Source organism: Pelodiscus sinensis, chromosome 4 (assembly GCF_052426305.1).
Source record: "Pelodiscus sinensis isolate ZL-2025 chromosome 4, ASM5242630v1, whole genome shotgun sequence".
In the NCBI taxonomy this organism is placed as follows: Eukaryota; Metazoa; Chordata; order Testudines; family Trionychidae; genus Pelodiscus; species Pelodiscus sinensis.
The window spans coordinates 125,037,653-125,064,842 of record NC_143055.1 but is presented as its reverse complement, the minus strand read 5'-3'; the positions used below and the strand labels follow the sequence as shown (position 1 = coordinate 125,064,842).

General features: G+C 48.3%; 1 protein-coding gene across 1 annotated transcript in view; it reads right to left on the bottom strand.

The window, feature by feature from the left end:
• Positions 1–26,989, bottom strand: part of SCD5 (stearoyl-CoA desaturase 5) — a 76,198-nt gene extending 49,209 nt beyond the window's left edge. Inside the window, exon 1 of the mRNA XM_006110901.5 lies at positions 26,462–26,989. Within this exon, the coding sequence (XP_006110963.1) occupies positions 26,462–26,690 (229 nt within the window). The 5' untranslated portion in view covers positions 26,691–26,989. The remainder of the gene's footprint in view (positions 1–26,461) is intronic.
• Between the last annotated feature and the right edge of the window lie 201 nt (positions 26,990–27,190).

Genomic DNA, 27,190 nt, shown 5'->3' with positions numbered 1-27,190 from the left:
TTGAGACAAGGGCCAAGGAGCTGCAAGGGTCACAGGGGAAGTGGCCCCGGGACCGGGAGCAGTCAAGGGGAGAGAAGGGGGCAGGACAAACCTGCCACCAGAGGGTCCCTGAGTTGGGACGCAGAGTAGTGGGTGGCCTCCATCCCCCTTTGCAGTGCGCCTAGCCACACTGAAGCGTGGCCCCCACCTTGCCTGGATCCGGGTCCTCCCTCTGCTCTGAGGGGCCTGAATTGGTGCTCTAGTCCTCCCCCACCCATGGCAGGGCTGGAGCACACAAAATCTACTAACCCCTCAGGAGTGTGGGGAGTGTCTCTCTCAGTCAGAGGCCATGTCAGCGAGGGGTTTGGGGTTTTTTTGCTTCTCACTTGTGTGTGGCCCACGACTGATTTTTCTGTGGATCAGCAGCCCCTGAGCCACCCCCCTCCAAAAAAAAAAGGTCCCCCCCCCCAGCCTATGCAGACTGTGGCTTGCCCTGGAGGCAAGAGACTAGACTTTAGAGCTGTGGTTGGCCCCACTGGCAGGCGTACTGATTGAGGACTGCTGACACAGAACCGGGTGGAAACAGACTGGTGAGTATTGCCGCAGGGCAGTGTCCTGAAGAAGATGCTGCACACCAGGAAGTGATGCGGGTCTATAAAGGGATGGTGGAGCAGTGCAACAACTGGTGAGACACCAGCCAGGAGCTGGTGCACTCCATGGACAGAGCTAATTCCCAGCGTGAGCAGCAGGAGGCACTGTGGAGGTAAGTCATCCCTGCTACAGCGTATTATTACACAGAGAGTAGATAATATTTTCAAAAGCTTCTAAGTCCTATTTTCAGTACTGAGTGTGGCATTCAGCACTTCAACTCCTTATCCCCATGAGTTGAAGCATATGCTTGGAATTCAAAAGTGATTACAGTGCAAGCCTGTTTTCAAAAGTGACTTCCGAAAGCATTAACTAGTAAGTGTTTATTATGAAACTGAACAATGATCTTTTAGGTCCTGATTCAGTGAATCATGAAGCACATGCTTGGCTGTAAGTACACAACCTCAAGTCAAATTACTTGAAATCCGAGCTAGCCAGAGATTTATTCTACTATATATCGTGGAGAAATGAAATAAATACATTTTAATCAAATGGCCAGAGTAACAAAAACAAAAGCTCATTAGAGAACTAGAGACACTGCCTTCCTAATGCTGCACCCAATTAGCAGCATCCAAAGCAGCAAAAAATTGCAGAAAACAAATCAACGCAGAAGCTAAGGATCACTTACTGAAGACATTCACAATAGCAAGGAAGGCAGATATTGGCTTTTCTGAATATGATAGTTATTTATAGGAGTAACTGAGCTACATTTTAAAATGCAAAGCACACAGGTCAGCTCTAAGAAAAATGATGTTTCTTGACACAAATCCAATTAAGTGTATCTTTAAAGCACTGAAATGGAATCTACTGTATAGGGTGGGGAGGTGGGAGAATTCACTATGATCTTTCATTTTGAGGCCACTGGTTTATGGGGAGGAAGCTGTCTGCATAAAGGAGAGCACATGCAGGAGGCAGAGTATTTTTAACATTGGACTCCACAGTGCTGACAGAGATTTCAGTCTTCATGAATATGTACATGAGAAATCTTTTGGAACATGCATTATTATGAAATCGTTCAGAAGTACAGCATGTCTGACGCACATTGAGAAACTGACAGACATAAATCATCTCTCTATCTAGGATTAAACTTGTGGCTAGAGTTATGAGATGCAAAGGTAAGATTCCCGCTCCCATTTACACTTCATCCTGTTGAATCCCTGTTACAGCAAGGGCAGTACATTGTGGGAGAGGCCTCAGATCAACACACACCTGAAGAAGACTTGGAGCTTTTGCACTGAAACATCTGGCTTTTGCCAATAGGTAAACATTTCTTTTTTTTTTTTTAAATCAAAACTGCTTAGAACAGGGCTACTCAACATGCGGCCCGCGGCTCATTTGTTTGCGGCCCATGGGTGGGAGCCAAAACAAAAAAGAAGTCCATGTAATGGTCTTCTGTTGATATGCATTTTCATAGTTAAATTCCTGGACTGTCATTGCTCATTAAAAGTGCTGTCATATGGGTGGAAATCAGGTAAAAATTGCATTTTATTAATATCAGCAGAATTATCTTAAATGGGGCCTGCGTGTTGTGCAGTCTTGCCTTAATCTTTGTACTCATGCCTGTCAGTGTGAAAAGCTATTTGCATATATTTGCATGTATATGCAACCACACTTAAGTTGTGGCCCTCGGCATATGATGAGAGTATCATTGTGGCCCCCGGGGCTTCCAAAGTTGAGTAGCTCTGGCTTAAAACAAAATAAACTGAAAAGAGACTAATTCCTCACAAATGATCTTTGCCTTGGAGGGCCATTAGCAGTCTCGTGTTTCAATCAGTACAACAGGCTTTACAAACCAAATTAAGGAGCAGGTCCAAGCCACACAGAAGGGACAAAGGAGCTGTGACTCCATCATCGGAGTCTAGTGGCTGCTGCACTCACTGCTCTGGTGTGAAATAGCCTAAACCTACTGCCCTACAGGGTATGCTGCAAATCCTGATTAGTGGGAGGATGGGACACAATTAGGACTGATCTAGGCGGGTTAGTGTTCTTAAGGGTTAATTGGGATGAGGGTAGAGTGGAATTGGTAAGCTGGATTTGCTTCTGTTCAAAATACAGTTCATGTAAACACTCACCCCATCCCTTAACTAGGGGGAGAGGCAGGGAATTATTTTGCCTGACACTTCCTGACTGTCTTGTCTATTTAGCCTGTCATGTCTTCTACTATGATTCCAATCACCACCATATTCATTGACTTCTCTAGCCCTATCCCCAAACCTTCACCAGTCTTTGGGACTTTTTACATCCCCACGCAGGCAGAGCTCTGTATGGGCAGCTTTGTTTTTCACTCTAGTGGGAGCAGGATCTGGCCCATGGTTTACATGCATTTCCCACACGTACCAGAGGGAGGGGCATGCTCCTTAAAAATGAATGTAAATTCTAAGGTTCCTGCTGCAGAAGCTCTTCTCAAGGGCAGAAGTGAAGATAAACATTGATTCATTAGCTTGCTGCTGCAGACTGCAATACAGAATGTTGTTCTGTTGCTGAGAATGAGAAATATACAGTTCCAGATATCACTGCCATGAGACCAGTATTTTACACTTCTCCATGCCTACGAGTCTGACACAACTCTGCACACACCCCTCCACTCCATCTAAGACCCAGTGTATACTTACCCTGAGATCCATGCTCTGGACATCGATCTTCCGGGGTTCAATTTAGTGGGTCTAGTAAGGACTCACTAAATCAACCACTGATGGAGCCCCTATCAACCCCAGTACTCCATGGGGTCGCGAGAAGTAAGGGAAGAGTTTCTCCCATCAACCCCCTGTAGAAATTTGACTTAAGGTACAGCAACTCCAGCTATGCTATTCTCATAGTTGGAGTTGCATCTCTCAGGGCGACTTTCTCGCATAGCTTAAACCTAGCCTAAAGCTTTTCACCTTGAGGGCCTGAATCTCCTTTACACTAGTGCCCCTATCAGCGTAACAGGGGCTCATTAAATTATCTATCAATGAGAATCAGTCCCTAGATCCTGATTCCCAGCTTCCTACTGAAGCACAGTTTGCGTTCTCCCCACCCATGCAGCTGACAATCATACAGCAAGTTCAAGTTTGAAAATACTGAAATGCACTCGGGTCAGTGCTGTCTATTGTTGGAGAACAGGCACAGAAGTGAGGGCATCTGGGATTAGTCCCATCTGTGCCGCTGAATCTGTGTGACCTTGGTCACATTCCTGAACTTCAATGTCTCTGTTTCCCCTGCTGTGAAACGGAGATAGTAATATTATACACCTACCTCACACTGGAGTTGCAAGGGTTCTGATGTGCTTTGAGATCCATGGGTTAAAAATAAAGGCTCCTAGTAGTATTTAATGCATAGTTTGAATGCTTAGGTGGCTATTCCTCACACAGGATGTAAATACCTGCTTGTGTGGCATCTTGTGCCCCATTCAACATTAGGGAGCGCTACAGCGCAGGTGCACAATGTTAGTTTTAATTCCTGCTGGTCAATTTTAGAAGAATGAAAGCAATGAGTAGCAACACCTAATGTTTATACCACATCCTTCATCCCAAATACTAATACTACCTAGCTCATACAGCATCTTCCCTCACTAGATCTCAAAGCGCAAGAGGTCCCTATCATTATCCCCACTTCACAGAGAGGGAAACTGAGGCACAAGTGATTTGCCCACGGTCACACAGTATGGCAGTGGCAAAGCTGTGAACAGAACCCAAATCTCCTATGTCCCAGCCTAGTGCTTGATCCATCAGGCAACATTGCCTAACGTCTTCTGTAGGACACTAACCATTAATTTGAATTGCTAATGCCTCAGCAGTTCAAGGATCAGGAGGTGAGATTCCATGGGCACATGGTGACAGAGAGATAGAGCTGCTGTTTCTTTTATGTACCAAGAAGTTTTTCATTCATATGACCACAAAAGATTATTTTCCAACTCTGTACAATTTGAAGAAAAAGTCAAATCCAAGGGTTACACTTCCCCTGTAATGATAACAGGTATGTCATCTATAACCTCTTACACAAGAGGTTAACTGAATGCAACTCTAGGCAGAGATTGTTTCTATGATTTACTTTGTTTTGATGGACAGCTGCAATATTAAAATGGTGCATGAATTCCTTAAGAACATTGTATTTTTTTCAGTTCTAGGAACTATAGATGGAACCATATAGATGTCTTGAGTAAACCTCAGTACGATAAATCATTTCAAGAGATTTGTGCCTTAATCACAAGACCTTCCTTTCCCACCATCTATGAGAAGCCTACGTATTACATTTGAAAATGGGAGATAGGGATGCAGTCTCCTGAATTTGTAAACACCAGTTTGAGTGTGAAATCATGGAGGTTGTGTGTACGCTTCTGAACAAATCACCTGCTGACTTATTGCCTCTGCTCAGCAAGGCCAAAATTGCTTGCCTGGGAGTTTTGCAAATCTAATCTGTAAAAGTTCTTGCTTTTGAATCAGGCTTGAAGAGTTGTATTAAAAGTGACGTTTCCAAGGACAAAACAGCATCTCAAAGGTACAGAAAATTATTTTTCTACATTAAACTGCAATGTCGCCTGTATCCTTCTCTTCTAGACAGGTTTCTTTGGAAGGGAGGTGTTTAGGGCTCATGAAATGCACAGAACTATTTGACTCAAGTGGAGGCAAGAAGAGGCTTTTCAGAATTGTTCAGTGTTGGCCTAACTCAGTTCCTGCTGAAGGCAATGGAGTGTTTTACTTTGGGCTTCACTGACAGCAGAGTTAGGCCGACTTTGAATGCTTCTGAAGCTCTCTCTTGACTTCACTGGCAGCAGAGTTCAGCCAGCATTTTGAAAACCCGCCCAAAATGTACTGACCGAGATCAAACTCCAAATTAGTAGCAGAGCCAAGACAGGAATCTAGATCTCCTCTGATAGACAACAAGCTACCTCCCTGCTGACTTGTTTGGGCTGGAAATTGAAACCCTCTACCTGTAGAACAGACACAAAAGGTAAGGTAGTGCAAGCTTCCCCCACACTGTCCTACCAATAAACCTCACTCACTGACCGGGATGTAGCATTTCTAGAGAGATGGGGTAGTTCAGTCTGCAGGCCCCAGTTACTGTTTGGTTTGCTATTGAGATTGCTGAAAAAAAAATCAGGTGGGTGCTTGGGGATTCTTGTGCTGCACACATCTTGCTACTAGCAAACAGACTGAGATGACTGATCTATTTCCCATAGGCCATTGCCCAGCCAAAGTACAGCAAACATTGACATCCACGTGACTTTGGACTGAATTCAGACTAGCAACTAGGAGGCAAAAGGCAGTCTATCCTAGTGGCAGCCACTTTTGCGCAAAAACTTGCCGCCTGTCTACACTGGCCGTGAGAATTTGCGCAAGAACACTAACTTTGTAATGTACAAAATCCGTGCTTCTTGCGCAAATACTTTGATGCTCCTGCTCAGGCATAAGCCCTCTTGCGCAAGAATACTTGCGCAAGAGGGCCAGTGTAGACAGGAATGTTAATTTCTTGCACAAGAAAGCCCGATGGCTAAAATGGCCATCGGAGCTTTCTTGTGCAAGAAAGCGTTTATACTGGGCATGGATGCTTTTGCGCAAAGGCACATGCCAGTATAGATGCTCTCTTGCACAAATACTTTTAACAGAAAAACTTTTCCGTTAAAAGTATTTGCGCAAAATCATGCCAGTCTAGACGCAGCCCCCATGTCTGAAAGGAAAAAAGCTTATTAGTTTGCAGGCCAACTGCGTGAATCTCCGAACAAAATTGACAATCTGAAAGGAGATCTAAACACTCCTTGAACATCAAGGAATTAAACTCCTGAAGATAGAAGTCACAGCACATCAAAGCAAAAGGAGAGGCAGAGTTGCAGACAAAAGAAGATGACTCTACAGCAATCCCTTCTCACCACCTCCTCACCATCCTGGGAACAATTCCAAAAAGAAGCAATCACACTCTTCTTCTACCCCAGTGATCATCAGCTAAATGAAACAGCGCCAGTCCCTGGGCATACATCCTTTGGAGCATGGGTCCACAGATCAAAGCCTTTTGGTTGCACATACATAAAAGCTTATGACAGCTCCAAAAAGCAGGAATAGTAAGATGTCTTAAGTTGAAAATGAGTCATGATTCTACAGTGATAAAGCCAAAGGGGGAAAAAAATCAGTCACAGAATATTTTCGATAAAAAAATTCCAGGATCTGGGAAGGCGACCCTTGTACCTACTTCTGCATTCCCTGCTGAAAGGGCCTTTGTACCCAAGGGAAAATGGACATGGGTGCTGAATTCTAGGGCCAGCTCACCTTTTCCGCTTAGGAGTCTCTGAGATTTTCATGGGAGTTTGGTGCCTAATTACTTTAAGCCCCTTTGAAAAGCCCAGCCTTAATAAATGCATACACTTTGCAACACTCATGGGATAAAGACTCATGCTGCTCTCTCTAAGGAGGGATGATACTACTCCCAATTTTCCAGATAACTCAACTGAGACACAGAAGTCCAGATTCTGATCTCAGGTACTGTAGTGTAAATCCAACTCATTCCACTGAAGTCAGTGATGATGATCCATATTTCCAACAGCATGCTGGGCATCAGAAACTGGGCCCCCAAGCTGTTAGCAAGAGGTCCCACAGGAAGCTAGGGACAAAGGAAAAAACAGAATCCTCCCGATCTCATATTTTCTAAGGTCAACACACACTGACAACTAGAATTTGCAGCAAAATGTTGAACAATTTAAGGATTTTTAAGATGACAAAAAGCAAGGCATGAACATTTTCTAATTTCTCTAAGGCTTCCACATGTTCCCTGCTCTCTGTTAAATGAAATAACAAAATTTCACCACAACACTGAAAATGCATGAGACAAAGACTCCTCTGTAGGCAGCCTTACTTGTCCTTAATCCATGCTCTGTGCTAAAACACCGCGCTGACAAGTGCTTCATAAATGCTGATGGATGGGTGGAATAGATCCTGCCTCTGGCTCGCGCCACAAGTCGTTTTCAAGGGTAGAAGGAAAGACGGTTTTTGTGGTTAAGGCATTAGACTGGGACTGCAGAGACCAGCATTTAAGTCCCAGCTCGATTAAGAGCTTCTGTTTGTGACCTTAGACAAGTGCTCACATAACTTAATTTACCTGATGATTTCAGGCATAATTCTGTGTTGCCTTCTGTGAGGGATTTCTGAATGTCCCGCTTTCTTTGCGTGGAGGAAAGCAGGGGGAGGAGAGGGGATGACTTCACCAGGTGGAGTGTCCCGGAGAACCAGTTCCATATATGTAAAAGACATTACTGTCTACTTCTGTCATGTCTCTTTATATGGTAAGCCTACATGGGCAGGGATTGTCTCTTACTAAGTCTATGCGCAGCGCCTAGCATTGAGCACTACCATAATCTACTAGGAAAAATAGAGATTAGTCTTCAGCTCTATTAGCTTTAGCTTGGCCCGTGCCTCTTGCTCCAACTTATCTATTTAAAACTAGAAGACTTACCTGGCATTGCCTGAGTCCTTCAGGGAAGGGGGCTGGCGGTGTAAGGGATATAGGAGTTAGGGCTGTTTGTCGGCTCCGTGCGCTAGTCTGGACGCTCCCCTGCCGACATGAAAGCCCTTTATCGACCTCCCCGGTAAGCCTCATCCTACGAGGCATAACGGGGAGGTCGATAAAGGGCTTTCAGGTCGGCGCGGGAGCGTCCAGACTGGTGCGCTGAGCTGACAAACAGCTGATCAGCGTGGCAGCCATTTAAATTTAAATCGCAGCTTTAAAAATTATTTAAATTGCGGCTTCATTTCCCTTTGCTAATCAGCCTAATCTACATGGCTCCATCGATGGAGCCATGTAGTTTAGACGCACCCTTAGTAACCAAACTGGTTTTGTGGTTTTTTTTAAATTCCGCTTTTTTAGGTTTTGAAGCATTTTTTTTATCTAAAGATATAGCACTCAGGTCCTTCCCTCTGTGGAAGGAACCCAATCTAAAACCTGTAAGCTTACCTGAGTATTTTTATGTACATATTGTCTTTACCTCCCCCAGAAACAGAGCCAACAGACATTTCAAAAAGGCAGCACTAAGCTGCTCATTTGTGAGATTTACTATCACTGAGAATTTCTGACACAAAGAGGGTGTCTCCCTCTTTTCCATCCTTTTGTACTTTTACCCTAATACACTCAGAGTGATCTCTCTCATAAAAAATAGAAGCTGCAGTCTTTCATCCAGAATTGAATACATGCCAGGCAGCGCTCATGGTAAATTACACGGAGCAATCACATGTAAGAGGATAAGAGATCAGAGAACAGAAGAACTCTTTTGTCTTAAGCACAAAGGCCAGCCTGCAGAGGCAGAGAAATTTGATAGGTGAGCACTCATTTATGTTTGCAGAGCGGTTTCAGCTCTAAACCCATTGTCCCTTGCTCATAACACTCCCCTTTGAGCCAAAATTGCCCCAGCATGGGCTCCTATGCAGTGAGTTGTGTGTCAGTGTGTAGCTCAGTCTCTGACCATGGGTGAATTTTAGTTTTTTTAGTAGAAAATTTGATTCAGTTATGTTCAGCCATCTCTGTGCACAGAATGTGCATAGTTTAGTTACCTCTGAGTGCTAAGAGGCACCAGCCAGTCTATGACTGACTTAAGTATGTGCTTAAGCCCATCCCTGATTCAGCAGGGGCCTGATCCAAAGCCAAGTGAAGACAATAGGAGCTTTCAATGGGCTTTTTGGATCAGGCCTCAAACACTAACATAGATGTTGACTTTAAATGCTTTAGTTCCAGTGACTTCAGGAGCAGGCCAATGACAAGAAGAATGTACTACAGTCACTGTACCTCATTGAATCTCGTATTTTTTTAATTATGTTTTCTGTGCGGATAGCCACATGGGTGCTTAGAAGAAGTTAGGACAAATTTAGTAGCAAGTTAGTGAAGATTAAAAATTTTCTCTCAAAAACACAAGTTTTTCTACAGAACACAGGGAACATTTCCCACAGATTTTTCATGGGAATTTTTCCAATTTTTGTTATCACCTAGGTACATATATGATTTTGATCACCAGCATTTCACAAACATGAATGAAATTATTCTCACATCACCACATGAAACAGAGATAGAGTGCTTAAACAATAGCAGTTTTCATGAATAATTTCAAAGGAAATGAAAACTTTGTCATTTGAAAATGTTCATGGAACTTTTCATTGTTTTATTTACATTTGAATCAAAACTAAAAGTGATCAGGTTTGGTTTTTGGTGTGTTCTGTTTTTCCCCCACTGCTTTCTTGCCTCTTCCCTCCTCTTTTCGTGACTGGAGGAGGGAAATAGAAGTGCCAAGAAAATGAAACCCCCAATTTTTTAAATTTGAATTTGAATACACAAACCAAACTTTTTCCATTTCCAACTAAATCAAAAAGTTCATTTGTGTGAAAGACCTAACATTGTCAAAGAATTCAAGAAGTTTTTGTGAATTTCAGGAAGCCACGTCAACGATTTTTGGCAGCAAAAAGTATCGTAACAGCCATTTCACAGATGGGAAACTGAACAAGAGAGACACAATGTGGTTTGTTCTTCTGTAGCAGAAGCAGGATTAGAATCCAAGTCTCCTGACCAGTGCTTAATTACAAGACCACCCTCCCCCTTCTTAAATAATCCCCCTCTCCTACCTCAGTGAAATAGTTATTAACCCTGGGGTGATGTCTACAGTTGAAGCTAGAGAAGTGATTTGCAGCTCACATCAACATGCTCCCTTATAGCTCTCCTTGAGCTAGCATGCTAAAAATAGCAGCGTAGCCATGGTAACACAAGCAGCACCATGCTGCCCTGAGTACAAACCCACCTAGACCATGGAGGTACACGCCCAGGGCAGCTAACGCATTCTGCTGCTCACTGCTCCCCTGGATATTGCGGCAACTTTTAGCTCACTAGGTAGATGAGAGCTAGAGGGAGTATGCCCATGTCTGGTGGGAATCACACCCCCAGCTCTAAAGTGTAGACATTACCTAAGAGTCCTACTTCAGAATGAATGACTCAGGCTAAAAGTTACTATCAGGCTTCCACTGACTTCATTGAACTGCCAGTTATAATTCTCAGATATGTTTTTTCTCATTCTATGGCAGCTTCAGTGAGAAAACTTACACACTAGGGAAAGGTGATGTATATCTCTCTCAGAAAAGCAGGGATCTCTCTTTGCCTAGGAAAAGACCCATAAATGATGTACCTAGTTTACTACTTCCCGTGCAAGGAAATGGAATGCAAGATTTTTCCTGTCTTCACAGTGGAACTTGTCGGATTAGTCAACAAAGGATTCCCAGGCATCTTAAACTATTAAATATTAGCACAGCCAGGCAAGATGACAATAGATTGACTAAACAAACCTATACCTGCAAGCTAGGTCGAAATTATCTCCTTACCTTTGGAGAAGATTATAGCATTTAAGACGAAAATACAGTGTCATTGCAGCTTCTCACAATAATGGACCACCTCTCCATCATGGTGTTATGCCAGATGTGAACGTTCAAGCGCCCATTATAAGAACGGTAGGTCTGCAGATTACCTCAGATGTCACAAGGATGGGCAATAGAGAAAAATCTGAGAGAGACCCCAGCAAACAGGCAAACTGAAAGAGGAAAACGGAATGCCTGTGTCTTGTTATTTGCACAGTAATAACAGGGCTCTAGCATGCCAGTCATGGACTGCACACATGGTAAGAGATAGACTCTGCCCCAGAAATCTTACAGTTTAGTGGATGAAGGATGGGAGGGGAAGAAGAGGTGCAGAAAGACAAAATGACTTGTCCAGCATCATATAATCAGGATTAGAAACCTAAGCTTCTAACTCATGTGCTAGACCCCCCCCATGGTAGGGCTCTGATACTAACTCTCTTTGAGCACACATGCTTGTTGGCAGTCCTTAGTAAAACAGTGCTTAGAGAATGTGCCCCTAGGCCCCTCTCCCCTGATGCACCTCCTCCGTCCCCAAAATAACTTCCCTTTCCTTGGCCAGAGATACCTCTCTAAGACTCAAACTGGTACATTTGCCCCAGGACAACTTTGTAAGTGAGGGGAAGACACAGTCAAGGGAGTCAACAGGATTGCCAGGCCCCTGGGCAATGGGGGGGGTCAGCTCCATGTTATCAGCCCAAGCACATGGTGAGGAGCTCTGGAGCATGCTGCACAAGGCCCCCCACCCAGGGAATCTAAAGGGCCTGAGTCTCTGACCATTGCTGCCCCCTTTGTCCCTCTCCCTATGGGGAACCTGGACATACTGCACATCCCCTGATGGTGCACAGATGGCTCCCATTCTGCTCTCTTTTCCAAAAAATGAGTCAATAGGTGACTAGTTGTCTCTTATCTGTAAAAACCTTAATGGGTTTGAAGCAGGAGGGGCTACATTTCCTCACTCAGTAACAACTCACCTAAGCACTCATGCCGCACTGATTCAGTGGCCTAACTCCCTAGAGAGAAAAGCTGGGTGAGGTAATATCTTGTATTGGACCAGCTTCCTTGCTGAGAGCGACTTGCTTTCCAGCCACACACAGCTCTCCTTCTTGCGTGTGGCTGAAAAGCTTCTCTCTCTCTCTCTTTCTAACAGGAGTGTGTCCAATAAAAGACAGAACCTCACCCACCCACCCACCTACCTGAGCTCTCTAATATCCTGGGACTAACATGGCGATAGCTGCACTATATGGAAGGGAAAGAAGCAGGTCTCTGTGATGTGTAACCAGCATAGTACTGGGGGCTGTGGCGGAGGCTCACAAGCTAAATCTGGAAGTGAAGACCATTGACTAGTTAGTTGGCCAGTCATCCATTCAAAGGTAGCTCCTTTGATCATAGACTTACAGAATCCTAGGGTTGGAAGAGATCTCAGGAGGTTGAGTCCAGCCCCCTGCCCAAAGCAGGACCAACCCCAACTAAATCGTGAAGACTGGGCTCCATCTAATTCTGTTCTGGTCCATTTGCAAGCAACATCTGGTCCATTTGCAAGGTCGGTTGTCTGAGATGCGCCCTTTGTTCTAGGGTTCCTTTTGTGATTAAAGTTGAGATTCACTTGGAAAACAAAAATAGCACCTTGGTTTCCTGACCCCTGCATGATAAATGTGTTTTGCCTTCATTTCTCCCCTGGTGCTGTAAAGCTCTGTGATATCAGCTCTGATGCTTTGCTTTGACTCTCAGGCAGCTACATTAACTCTTTGGCTAACATGCCTCGGATGGGTTGGTGGGGCAAGACACAGGCCAGCTGTTGCCTTGCGCTGCAGAGTCCTGTCGATGTGCCCCATTCTAGTGGAGCAGGGTGTTGTGTAGTTAGCATGGATGGTAAAAAATAAAATCTACTGATTGCATCAAATTGCTCATCTTTAATTCTAACATCAATGTTAATTACAAGTGCAATTGTAATTGCAGGGAAGGAAGCTCCAATGCCAGTGATGGGGACACGTGCTAAATCCTATTGACTGAAGGCAGGCCGGTATGCTGGGGATGTGTGTGTGAAGGGTATGAAAGCACCCCCCCAGCCGTGCTCCCCTGAGTAAGCATGCTCCAGCCAGCCAGGGGAAGGCAGGAGCGGTGCACCTACCTCCCCCATTCTCTGTCTGGGCAGGGGAAGGCTGGGGCTGATTTTCCACTTACTTGGGGAGCCATGGGGGCGCATTCACACTCTTGTGATTCACGTTTACAAAAAAGCAACCGCTGCCCCCAGAAATTCCTGCGTACGGGCCTGGAAGGAGATGTTTTACATCCCAGTGCTCTGGATGTAGATGAGGACAGGCAGCTCCTCTTTCCCCTCCCCCACTAGAGCATCTGCAACGTCAAGAATAGCAGCACAGCTCCCAGCAGCGGGCAGCCTGAAACCACACTGCCTCCACCAGCAGAGGAGTCAAGTATTGCTCCATCTGCCATGCGAGCCTGCTGAGTGCGCCAGGGACACACAGCCCCTCTCCTCTGGCTGAGCCTCCGCCACTGGTGCAGGGGATAAGCTTGGGCCAATTCACTCTGTTCCACCGGGGAGAAGTCGGGTCCAGTATCGATGGGAATTGTTCGCCTCTTTCTATGTGGGCAGCCGCCCTGAAGCAAAAGTGATGGTTAAGCCGTTGCTTCAGGAGCTGCCTCTCGGCAGGCCTGTTTCCACCTCTCTCAAGCTTTGCCTCTTCCAGGGAGGTTCCTGGGAGCTGGACACCGCACCCTCATGGCACCCACTCGACAGGGTGATGCCTCTCGCGCTGCCACTAGCACCTGCCGTGGCGAGGAGACAGGCAGAAGTCCAGGGCGGGTCTGAATCGATTCTCAGCTGCCTTTGCGGCAGACCCTACTGAGCCTCTCTTTGAGCACACCTGCTTAGTAGCACCGCCAAAAAAATCTGCTTTGGTGGCATAAACCCTCTCCTAGGAGCCAGGATCACTGGTGTTCTCATCCCGCCCGGGACACTGCTTCCCTCTGGCCTGAGACAATTCACTTCACCCTTCGACCTCAGTTTCCCCGTCTGTAAGATGAAGTATAACAGCACCGACTTACCCACTTTACAAGGGTGTTGAAGCTTACGCAAGGGCCCAAAGATCGCCACTCACAGCTGACTCAGGGCACATTTCAGTGCTGCAGTGGGAAGGTGGCAGCAAAGTTAAAACAGAGGGGGCTCAAATGACACTCGCCACAGCCAGATTCCATTTGGGAGCCGCAGACACAGCCGTCTCCTTTTCATCTGGAAAGCGGCGCTTTGTCTGCAAGGGCCTAGCCCAGAACCACCCGCCCTAGAGCTACCTCCACCCGGCACGTATAGTCCCACGTCAGGGAGAGATGTCCACACCGGGGAGGATTCTAAACCTTGCTGTGCACAGAGCAGCTGAATTAGCTAGGCCGGTAGCAGCTGCTGGGACACCGACATTTGTGGGAAGCGAGATTTAAAGAGAAACATCGCCGCTTCTTCTCTTGCTTTTCGTTTTTAGTCAGTTACCAACGAGGCTCTTCTTTGGCACCTTCATGTCTTGCATCATTTACCTTCCCTGGCTTTCCGGCAGGAGAACAGCTCAGGGGGGCTCTGTACATGCAGTAGCAAGGAATCAGGGGGGCTGTGGAGAGGAAAAGCCCTGGTGACAGGACTCAGAACTGCCAGGCATGTAGACTCATTATCCCTTGCTTCCCCTCTCTCCCTTTTGCAGTACTTGCTTCCCATCTGATAGTGTAAATAAACCAGACGTGTTGAGTCACAAATGTGAGGTTCAATCCCACATCATCTGCAGCTCCCTGTGCTGGTTTTTCCCCACAGGATCTTTGGCAGGGAGAGGGAGAAGGAGTGCAAACATGCACCCTCTGCAGCGGGTGGGGGTGCAGAGCTGTAATGTTACTGTCCAGCTGCTGCTACTCCCCCTGCTTTCTAATGAGCGGACATGTCTTTGGGAGATTAGTGTTTGGGAGCCACTGCAGGGGGACGGGCTGAGATGCTCAGAACTGTGCCAGCCAGTTCAGTGGCACACGGTGGTCGCTTGTCCTGCTCCCCTTCTCAGAACCACTATAGAAAAACGGCTGCATTAGCAAGCACCCTTCGGTGGCCTGACATCATTTCTGTCGGCAGCTGTTTGTGGCTGGATTGGTGAGGCTACAGGATCATTAGCAGATCAGGACCTAGAGAAACTGAGCTTTAAAGGAGGCTTCCAAAGGAAAACAAAACACGATGTGCCCTTTGGTGCTGCTTTATGATGGATGAAAGCCTGAAAGGCTTGGCTGGGTTCTTTTGAAGTTATTTCTGCTCCTTTTTCAGATTAGAAGCTCAGAGCCTGCCCACCCTGCTTTTATTGCAAGCATCTGTGGATCACTCAAGAATCAGGCAGACTGTGACCTCAGAAAGACGTTGCAAGTGAAAACTGAGGATGGGCATGATCTCAGCCCTACAGAAGTCAATAGAAAGATTCATATCAATGTCAGTAGGCTTTGGATCAGAGAGGAAGTGATTTCTTTCATACACTCCGGATATCTGTCCGAGCTGCACACAGCACAGAATCAGAAGTCATGGGCAACGATGCTTTTATGGTCTCATCTCCATTTTGCAGTGTGCTTGAGGGACCCCGTAAGATTCTGGAGAGATGGGCATTCTGGCATTAGAAAGGCTGAAAATCACTAGTCTAGACGGCCTCTAGTAATGGATTATTCCATCCCTTACTTTAGGGTTCTGATTTCCCCAAACTCTACCGTAGGGAAAAAACCAACATGAAAACCTCTGAAATGACACACCTAGAGTTTGCTCTTGCTGCTGTTCACAAAAGGAGCTTTGCTATTGAGTACAGGGGAGACAGGCCTTCTATCTGTTTGTGCAGTGAGGCAAAGACTTGTCATGAGCCTGTTGAATTAGACAAGGCTGAGAAAAGCCTAAACAGTCCTAACTGTGGACAAAATTCAGCCCCAGCATTACAGACACCAGGGAGTTGTGCTCACTTATCACGGAGTAAATCTGGCCGCTTAGCTTTCATTGCTGAGCTCTAGGAGAGGTTAGGCCTTTGCAGTCTTTAGCTGTCAAGGAAGCAAACCTGGGTCTAGTATGTGACTAATGAAACTGGCCTGGTTATATGCATGCCCTCTCCTGAGGGCAACCCCTCGTGCCTGGATGGAGCATTGCAGGGGACTTCACCACTCATACGTCCCTGGTTGCCACTTCCTTTCCCTGCAATGGCCAACTCGGCCCACGTGCTCTGCCACCTCCCCCCCTGGGTTCTCTGTGGCTCAGCTTTCTGGCCAAGCCACAGAACAGTTCCCCCTCCCTGCAGGGTAACTAAAGGTCCCACGTAAAGTTTGCAAACAACATCCAGACTTACAGTTCTTCTGCCCTTCCCAGACTGGACTGAAATCCTCTGCTTCCTTGCCCCTCAGAGAGTCTCTTGAACAGCTGCTTCCCCAGCAGGATTCCCTCACTGCTTCCCATCGCCAGAGACTCCACGAGTGTAGCTCTGAGGAGCGCTCTGCTCCTTCCGAAGCCTATCTCACAGCACGCAGGAGACTGCCTTGCTCCCTGGGGGTAACTCTGCCTGACTCCCCTTATTCCTCTCTCCGGAGTTCTCCTCACTCCGCTGCCCTTTGCAGGCCTGTCCCAGCCATGCTCTTGCTGCTCCAACACCACAGCTGACCTCAGTCTTTCTAATTCAGCCTCACTAACTCCAGCAGTTAATCGACCCTTAATTTGCCATCTCATCCCTGAGGCTGAAGGATAGCTGCTAAATCATGGGCAAGGCTGAGCCTAGCTTGGCTGAGGGCCAGGCTGCCAGCCCGGGACAAGACTATAGGGTCACGGTGGCTTTTACTCCACATGGATTATTACAGCGGAGTCCGTGACCCTTCTGGGACCTGACTGACAGAAGACTTGCACTGAAGCTAAGGGCTTGTCTACACTGGAGTTACAGAAGCATAGCTACACCCATGGGGCTGAAAAACTCGCTGGGCCTCTGAGCACGGTGTGGGGGGTGGCTCCATATTCCTGGGGGCAGGGCTTGGGCAGAAGGGGCAGGACTGGGGGCAGCCAGCCCTCAGTTCTGCCTACAGCGGGCCGTCCAGCACTCCAGCAATGATATAAAGTGTCTGGGGCAATTGCCCCCTTCGCCTTTCTTCTCGGCAGGGGAGTGAAAAATCCACACCCCTGAGACACATAGCTAAGCAGACATAACCCCTGGCCTAGGCAGCCCTCTGTTGTCCAAAAAAACCCTTCCCTCAGCCTCGCTGCCCCTTCTTGGCATTAACTCGTGATGGGAGAACCCCTCCTGTTGCTATTCTCAGTGGCTAAGGGCTGATTTGTGCTGCTGTCGCATTTGAAGTGTAGACGTAACCTAAGGCAGGAAGCTGTATCAAACTAAACCTACTACAGACTTTTAGAGGCAGAGGGTAAGTCCTTCAAGCAACACTCTCAGGTGACAGCATTGGTCACTAGTCTCATGCCCTTGACTGTGCCTGGAACCCACAAGCGGGTACAAATGGTCATTTGAGTCAGGTGGCACCCAATGAACCATGGCAAGCGCCTTTTTGCAGTAACTGTTAGGGTGAGGGAAGGGGATAGGTTTAGCCGAGTGCCTGTTAAACTGTCATTTGATGCTGACATTTGAGATTAAGGCATCCTGGCTAGTAACAGAAATAAGGGAAGGGTTCTAGATAATGAATCATTGAATCATAAAAGATTAGGGTTGGATTAGACCTGAGGAGGCCATCCAGTCCTAACCCCCTGCTCAAAGCAGGACCAGCCACAACTAAATTATCCCACCCAGAGTTTGGTCAAGTCTGGCCTTAAACACCTCTAGGGATGGAGATTCCACCACCTCCCTAGGGAACCCATTCCAGTGCTTCACCACCCTCCTAGTGAAATAGATTTTCCCTAATATCCAACCTAGACCTCTCCCACTGTAACTTGAGACCATTGCTCCTTGTTCTGCCATCCGTCACTACTGAGAACAGCCTCTCTCCATCCTCTTTGGAAGCCCCCTTCAGAGGTAGCCGAGTTGCTTCCATTCTCATATTCAGAGACACACGGTATTTTCTTGCCCATGGTGGTGCGAGAGGTGGCTGGGGAGGGAGGTTTTCTAATGCTGGTGGGAAGTGTGGCATTTCTGCACACACACGACAGAATCTCAGCTGCCTCCACCACACTGCAGGGTCTGGTTTTAAGGGGGCGGGGGGTGTTCACATGCATAGGTTTGAGCAATGCTGAGACAGGGCCAACAGCAACCATCCTATTTCTCACCAGGGGAGTTCCTCCGGTTTTCAGGAGCTGGCGCTGAGAGCGGTTTCTCCCTGTCTTCTGCTCCTGCTGGGAGAGTGAAGCTCCCCTCCCCTCCGAATCTGCTGTGCTGCTGCTTTTGTTTTCCCGTTCTTAGCGCCGTTGATTCACTTCACTGGGAAGCTGGGCACGAATCAAGCTGAGAGGCTCCCACCCACTCGCCACCATTACCTAGGGAAGTTCTCAGATGGCGGCACCAGGGAGGCCAGAGCTGCCTCCATCTGTGTAGCCATTGTCAGGTAGGCAAAACAGACCCATGAAGGTGCCACGTGAAAGGTAAAACTCAGACCCTCGGCGAGTGAGCAATAAAATCAGTTTACAAGCCAAGTCAGAGCCCTCCGGTTTCTCTCCCATGGCCTCTCACTGGCAGGACCCGTCGGGGCTCTGGGCACTCCTAGTACAAACATTAGTAACAACCACTGCTTCTTGCACGCCTAGCAGGCCTGTAGCTGTCTGCAAACAGAGGGGCTACGTCTAGACTGGCATGATTTTCCGGAAATGCTTTTAACGGAAAAGTTTTCCATTAAAAGCATTTTCAGAACAGAGCATCTAGATTGGCACGGACGCTTTTCCGCAAAAGCACTTTTTGAGGAAAAGCGTCCGTGCCAATCTAGATGCGCTTTTGCGCAAAAAAGCCCCGATCGCCATTTTCGCGCTCGGGGCTTTTTTGCGCAAAACAAATCTGAGCTGTCTACACTGGCCCTTTTGTGCGAAAGTTTTGCGCAAAAGGGACTTTTGCCCGAACGGGAGCAGCATAGTATTTCCGCAAGAAGCACTGATTTCTTACAGTAGGAAGTCAGTGCTTTTGCGGAAATTCAAGCGGCCAGTGTAGACAGCTGGCAAGTTTTTCCGGAAAAGCGGCTGATTTTCTGGAAAAACTGGCCAGTCTAGACACATCCAGGGAGTTGGACGGGCACTGAGTGAGAGACACCATCTAGCACCCTGGCACAGGGGGGCGCTCCTTCCCACCGGCCAGATGTGAAGATGGAGACCTAGGCTGACTGGCCGTGTGTGGCTTGGCAAATCCTTGCACTTTGGCCACAGCCTCCCCTCACTACACACACACACACCTGTCTGCACTAGACTGAGGCAGAATGGGGTTGGCGGAGGCTGTGGCTACTGCATCATGCAGCTCCCACTCCATCACTTCTGGGCTCAGCCGCCTCAAACGCCGCTGGGACCAGCCCTTCCGCATCCCCTCGCCTGCCTCCACGAGCTGAGGCTTACAAGCCCCAGTAAAGCTCTCGAGGAGCTGGTCAAAGCAGGGGAAAGGTGATGGATGATCCTGAGTAAACAACTGACTCTGGCTTGTCCTTGGCCTAATTTTTCCATTGTCTATAATGTGCAGCTGGATGCATTTCAGTAAGTTACCAGTGGAAACAAATCCTGCTGAGTGTTCATTTTGGCTGTTACTGCTGTTTTCTAGGTAGCACAGTGGCCCTATTTCATCTCTGCTCAGTGAGAAGCGGTGACTCACTGATTAACAAGCTAATTGGGAGCAGTGGGAAGCAGATCTGTAGGGGGACCAGAGGGAAATCCCTGACTGAGTGGGGAGGGAGAAACTAGCTGCATTGGGATGTTGCAGGGGAAAGGATTGTACACAACAAACAAGAGGTCAGTATGGAAAACTCTTAGCTTCTGAAACTGCACGAGGCATGTGTCCCACACTAGCTCTGCCCACTGGGGGGTCACAGCTCTGCCTACCACTTGCTGCAGTTGCTCCCTTGGGGTGTTCCATGTACTTTGGACGTCATTTACAAAGTGTCTTGGGATGGGATGTCAGGGGACACACAACACGGGGGTGGGGGAAGGGGATGCTACAGGGAGCAGTGACCTCTCTGAGGTGCACAGATTTCACTCACCTTACTTAGCCAGTGATAGAAATGTAGCCGTGTTAGTCTGGGGTAGTTGAAGCAAAATGCAGGACAATGTAGCACTTTAAAGACTAACAAGATGGTTTATTAGATGATGAGCTTTCGTGGGCCAGACCCACTTACTTAGCCAGACACTACAGCGGACTTCTCTGTCCAGGATTTATATGCAGAACTTCTCTGTCGTTACCTCAGGTGGGGAGCTGAGGCGTGGGGACTCAGGGACAGATTTTCAAAGTAGTTCCGTGTCCAACATAAAAAAATCTGGCCCCTTGTTTTGATGCCTAACCGGGAGCTGAGTTCCTCAAATCTCCAGCCTGAAGTGGCTTGCCTCGGGTCACGTGTGACGTCTGGCAGAGTAAGGAATTGACCCCAGTTCTCTAGGCAGCCAGGACAACTAAATCCAACTCCCGCCCAGGGCTTCCCTGTGGGTTGTAGGCTCCTACTCTTTCAGGGGGAAGACAGGCTCATAGAAAGAGCCCACAGGGGTGGTGACTGGCATCTCTTAATGAAGTAAAAGGTTTCATGTACAATTGGCCCCGACTTGCAGAATTCACATCCAAACCCTTTTCCCTAAGCTATCCCAAAGCTTGGGGAGGTAGCCGTTCAGTTCTGGTTCCCCTCCAGTTGCAATTATCTATAGCACAGCATGCACAGCTTGGCCTTGGCAGCTAATGTGCGAGGGAGTATCTGCCATCCTTTTTCCAGGGCCTGGAACATCTGACCAGCACAATGCCAGGCAGCGAGAGGCAACCGATGCTAGTGAGCAGGCTGCCGGAGTGACACTCTCTCATCTCAATGGGCACAGTGATCCCAGGCCCAAAGAGAACGTTTTCGTTTGCTTTTGTAAAACCAAAGCCCAAATTGTTCACTCAGTCTATGCACACTGCAGTTCCTACTGCTTTCGCTACTGTCTTCCCCCTCTTCCACCTTGCCTTGCCTCTCTTTAAATTGCAAGCTCTTTAGGTCAGGGTCTTTCTTTTTTAAAAAAAACAGAGGTTTACAGCACCTAGCACTACAGGGGCTCAATACAGGGTGGGTCCCTGTTAACTTGTTCGTGATTCATAATGATACCAAAGCGATTCCTCTGCAGATGGGGGGGAGGGGGAATGCTAGAGGGACATAGTTCTTTTCTCACATGCTTTTGTCAGCACTTGGCTCCAATATTTTACTCTACAGATTCTTAGTTAATAGAAATGAGGATTCAGTTCCCATGAGGAGAGCAGAATTCCTTAAGTGAGATCTTAGTGCGGGTGTGAGTGACATTCAATCCTGGGGTGCAACCTATGTTCTGGACAGAGCAGCTGGCTAAAAAAATAGAGATGGAGGAGAGAAGGGGGACTGCTAACTACTACTTAAACCCTTTGACAAGCACCTTCCTGTGACCCAGCTAAAACTCTCTACCCACAATCCTTCCTGTGCATAGTACATGCCCTGGGTCTTCATTTTAACAGTCTAGACACCATAAGGCACTAGCCCTTCATATGGCCCCGTAAATCAGGGCAGAAAACTCATGCACCATATAAACTGGTACAGTCAAATGTAGAGGATGTGATGTCATATTCCGGTTCATTGAGAAGTTAATTATCTCATGTACATACCAAACAAGGTGCATTGCTGTCCTTCACTAGCTGGTGAGCTAAGGTTCTTGTATGGCGCCTGTTACCATAGAACCTCACCATCTTTAGTTGCTTGCCCTCACAACACCCCTCTGAGGCAGGGCAGTGCTACTATTGCACAGATGGGAAAGAGAGGCTCGGAGAGGCTAAGTGACTTGCCCTAGTTCACACAGGGAGCCTGTGGCAGAGCAGGTTCTTTACTCCAGGGCAGATCACACTTGACATTCCTGATATTTCTCAGATTAAAAGAAAAAAAAAAAGAGGAAAATGAAAGGTAAGAAGAGCTTTCAGGGTGTGACCACGAGGAACAAATGAAGGTTGCAATCGCTCTTTGTTCAAAATCAATTGCAGGTCACCTTTAGTGCTGTCTGCAGCAAACCCAGACACTTAGCTCTTTGGGACAAGGACCATCTTTCAGTTCTGTGATGGGACAGCACAGTGAGAGCCTGAATCCAGAACTGGGGCTCCGAGGTGCTCTCACAATAGAAAACAACAAATAAATACCACAACTGCCCCCAGGCCAGACGTGTAGCCCTTGTGCTAAAGGAGCCCTTCATTCAGCTGTCAGTAGTGCTAAGGATTCGATCCCCAGACACCCTCTCACAGGGGTGAAACGCGGTAAACCCACACATTAGGCAGATCCCCAAAGACGTAAGGAACTTTTGGCTGCAGCCAGCAACGTGCTTGTCTGTGCTGTTCTTTTACCAGTGGTTCCCAAACTTTTCTGCATCACGCCCCCTTTTGGATTTTTGAGAAACCCTCACGCCCCCCCAATTTCCCCAAAAATAGCAGCAAAACTTGGGATGGGATTGATGGGGGGGATATCTGGGTCACCTCACTTCCCTCCTGGAATTTCTTCACACCCCTGGGAACCTATGTTTAGTCCTGTCATCTCAGAGGAGATGATGGGAGGGACAAGATAAAAGAATCCGTATCTTAGGTTCTCTTTCCTGGGGCAGATCTTTGCTTTCTCCTTCTCTTCCTGGCTCTCTGAACATAGCTGTGCCTCTGCCTTTATTTTCTCACTGCGGGGCTCTTACAGCTCCTGTTTGGTTTTCAAATTTCCTCTAGTTCAGCTATGTGCAGCATTCCCGGGAGGATACAGCAGGGGGTAGATTTCTAAACCCTGCCCAAACAGAGAATGTAGCAGGAGAAGGGAGGGTGAGAGAAAAAGCAAACCTGTTTTCCCCTAGGATTTTAGTAGAGATCAGCCATTTTGCTCATCATAATTTTTTTTTCTGCCTTTTTAAAGTGGAAACTATCAAAGGAAGTAATTGTAATTGAAAAAAGTGGCTCCACTCTGTTTCTACAGCAACTGCAATACCAGGAATTACGCTGGCAGTGCTGTCTAAAGAGCCATCACTTTGTTACAGAACAAAAGACCCGGAGCTTTATGAACAATTAGAGCAGATTCTTTTCCCTTTTGAACTTTCGACAGGGCTGCAAAACCTGACTTTTGAACACCCGCAGCACCCAAAAGCTAATGAACAACTGCAGCAATAACTCAGCCTGTCACCCTCATTTCCACCTGGGGACAAGTGGGGAGCAGTTACGTGGCTAATCAGGAGGCAGGTAATGCATCCTCTGGCTATTACAAGGAAGGGCTTGATCTACTTCTGCAGCAGGCAAGACCTATGTCCAACTGCGCGAGTGTGGGCTTTTGATTTAGAGTTGATGTGCATGCCAGTCTGAAAACACAACCTCTTCTGGAGAGAACAGGGCCAGCCTTGCAAATGCCCCGTTCAGAGCCTTTGGAAATGTTGCAAGGGGAAGAATTATTTGGCTCAGGGAATTATTAGAAGGAAGAGGGGCGGGGGAAGAGGGCAATCGATGGTAATTGAAGCCACCGACAGCTGACTCGACACAGAAACCACAAATGGGTGTCCAAGGTAATAGAGACATAACGAGGCTTCTAGGAATCTGTGAGGGACACAGAGTGTCTTTGAAAGGCACAAGCATGGAGAACGCCTTCATCTAGAACTGCTAATGGGCTCGGTGCCTCTGTTGCCAGGGCTTAGTCTCGGACCGGGACACGGGGAACATATTACCACCGGAGGGAAGGGGGGTGTTTCTTCTAGAAGAGGTAGGACTAACAAGGCCTCTTTGTGTGTATCCTTTGAACCTGTGCTGCACTGATGGACCCCGGCCCTGCTTCAGCGGGCAGGTTTTGGAAGAATGGATCTGAAGCAGAGACGGGTTACCCTGACAAACACCTAGGTCCGGCTCAGCACAACTGACCTCTCCCCCGCCCCAGCCTGCTGTCCCCTCTGTTGAAATGGGTGGCTGTGGGCGGGGAGACCCTTGAAAGCAATAAGATATGCAGGCCCTGCTGTCAGACACTGCTGCTGGCCCGTGCCAGTTGACTCAGGCGTGCCGGGCTTGGCCTACCGGGCTGTTTCACTGTGGCGTCCATGTTCTGACAAGGGCGCCTGGGCTCTAGGAATGGCTGGGGGGGGGGGGGGGGTGTGTCCCAGAGCTGATACTGCAGCCCAAGTCCAAACACCTCCCCCACCATTAAATTACAGCCCCATTAGCCTGAGCCTGCTGGCGTGGGCCAGCCATGGGCATGTAATTGCAGTGTAGACAAACCCGGAGAGCCTTCAGCTAGCTTGTGAGAGGCTTGTCAGCAAGAGGGAAGTGGGGGGGGGGGGGGCGGGGAGTCGCTCCTCTTGCTACCTCCAGGGCATGACCTTGCTGGGATCCGAGTGGTTAGAGGTGGGAAGGGGTTTTCAGAGCATCAAATACTCCCCCCTCGCCACCTGCACGCAGGGCGAGCGCAAACGCCTGCTCCCCAGAAGGAGAGGGTGCCGCGGCTGAACTCGCTGCACAACCGCTCTTCAAAGCCAGCGAGGGCTTCAGGAGGGAGATGGATGAACGTGGTTTGGAGCTAGAGTCCTTATCTGACCACCCCTCCCCCCCATCCTGCCGGTGCCACTCCCACTCACGCACCTGTGGCTTTCACACTCTTTTAAGGCAGAAAACGAAACGGTTAGAGCCAGCCCGCGGCAGCCAGGAAATCTGTGTTCCCCTCCCTTCTCTACCACTCGCTCCCGGAGTCACTCCCGCTCCGTGCCTCAGTTCCCCTTCTGTAGCGCTGGGCTAATAAACCCTCCTTTGCAGAGGGCACAGCCATGATGAGAGGTGGGATGAAAGTCCAAAGAGCCCTTACAACGAATTGGCATTCAGGAATGCAGCGAGAACGTACTAGCACAGTTGTGAATACACAACAGTTGTGTGGGGGTGGAGGGAGGGGGAAGGTTGCGAACCTGAAGGCCCCCCCGGAGTGAAGCACCATTCCCTGCATACCTGGTGTTATTGAAACCAGCGTGTCAACACACAGCTCTTCCAAGCCAAAAAGGGCAAGAGCCCTTGACTAACTCTCCACATGCACTAGCTCTACACAAGCTTTGCTTATGGTTCCTGTCCTGGGAAGCACCAAACCCCTTCCCCACCCATCAGGGTCAGTGGCACGCGTGGGAAGCATAACAAGTCTTGTCTGTGTGGCGGGGGGCTGACCAAAGCACAAGGCATTTTGGGATTGTGCTTTGGCCCCTCATGGGTTTTCTAATAAACCCAGCCGCGTCCACCTGCACTTAACAGGGCCTGTCCCCTTTGCCTCAGCTACAGCCAGTGGCAAAGGGCCAACAGAGGTTGCCATGGCAGATGTACCCAGCGGAGGGCCTGCAGTTCGTCCGGCTGTAAATCCTGACACCAAACAATGACGATTCAGGCTGAGTTACATGCACCTCAGCATTTCCCAGGCAATGGCCCTAAGTCACACTGCCCCCAACGGCCGCAGGGGCAGGCCACAGTGACTGAGCGGAGTGGGGGGGCCTATGCAGAGCATGCCCGGCAGGTATGCTTTCTGCCAGGGGCCCACATGCCAGAGACGTCGGGGGGGTTCTTCGGTAAGTGACTCGGGATATGTGAGCAGGCAAATGGCATCTACCAGCTATTAGATGGGGGAAGAGACAAGCAGGGAAGACAAGCTGGCATCTACCAGCTATTAGATGGGGGAAGAGACAAGCAGGGAAGACAAGCTGGCATCTATCAGCTATTAGATGGGGGAAGAGACAAGCATGAGGGCAAGCAGGGAGATGGGAAACTGGAGCCTGTGAGGAGAAAAAGTAACATCAGCCAGGACTTGGTTATGTCGCAAGAATTTAGAGGGGGAAGCATTTTAAGCGGCTGTGTCTGATCCCTTAGGTGAGATTTCATCTCTCCCTCTTCCTCCCATCCCCAGTTGTTTCACTGAGAACACTGTGAGTTTTGGGTTAAAAAATGAGTCAAAATTACCAGGATCCGGGATACAGGGGCAGAGGCTAGACCAGACAATCTCCTATGGGAAGGTACTTGAGAACCCAATTGATGCCTTTGATTGAGGGCTAAATTGTCTAATCTGACTGGTTCCGCCCCTGCCCCGCCCCCTGCCCGGCACCAGAACAATTCTGATCCTGTCGCTGGGGGGAAAAGTACTGGCTGGCTTACGATCGGTTTGCCCGATGGTTCAATTCATGCGGTGGAGGAGCTGAATGGATGATTCTAAAGAGGACTTTGAAATATCAGGCTCAAATGGGCAACCTCCCCCCTTCCAGTTTTACAGAGCAGCCATAAACCCGGGACGGCTCCCACCTTCAGAAACCAGACACAAATACGCCCATAGCCATCTCCGCCATGGGGACACCGAAGCAGGGAACTCACCCCAGATCAAAGTGAGCAGCTGGGCCTTGGGGATGAGGCAGAGGGAGTACACGGCTCCGATGTGGAGCAGCGTCATTAGGACGACATTCCTCCAGACAATCTCCTGCCTATATCTGTCGCTTCCCTCGCTGCTCTTGGCGTTTGATCCCAACGGGTTTTCTTCTCTCCCATCACAGAAGGGGCTCCTTTTCTCTCCATCCTCTGCGCACTTGGCTGCCTGGCTTGACATAGCTAAGAAAGCCAGCTCTGTCTGTGCGTAAGTTTGTGCGGTTCCCCACGAACCAGGGTCTGAGAAGCGCTACCAGTCCGACAGCGAAGGTACGTGCCTGCTGAGTTGATGATTGATTTATTGTAATGGATGATGGTTGTTCTTCCTTTTAGGGTTGGGGGGTTTTCCCTCCTTTTTTCCTGCAGACCAGTTTTAAAGAAACCCTACAAATGCAAATCCCGGAGCCCAGCATCTGTTGCTAGCATCTCATCCATGATGCTTCTGCTGTGCCAGGACTGAACTCCGCACAGCAACAGAGGGAAGAAAAAAAAAAGGGGGGTGGGCGGGGAGAGAGAGAGAGAAAGAGAGTGAAAGACAGACCTGCATAGCTACAGCCAATCAGAATCACGTGTGGGGCTCTCAAAGAGAGCGAGCGCTCAGCTCTGTCCGCTGTTGCCACATATTGGCTAGACTGAATATTCCCACACACACGCAAACAGAATGCAAACACTGAGAGGGAG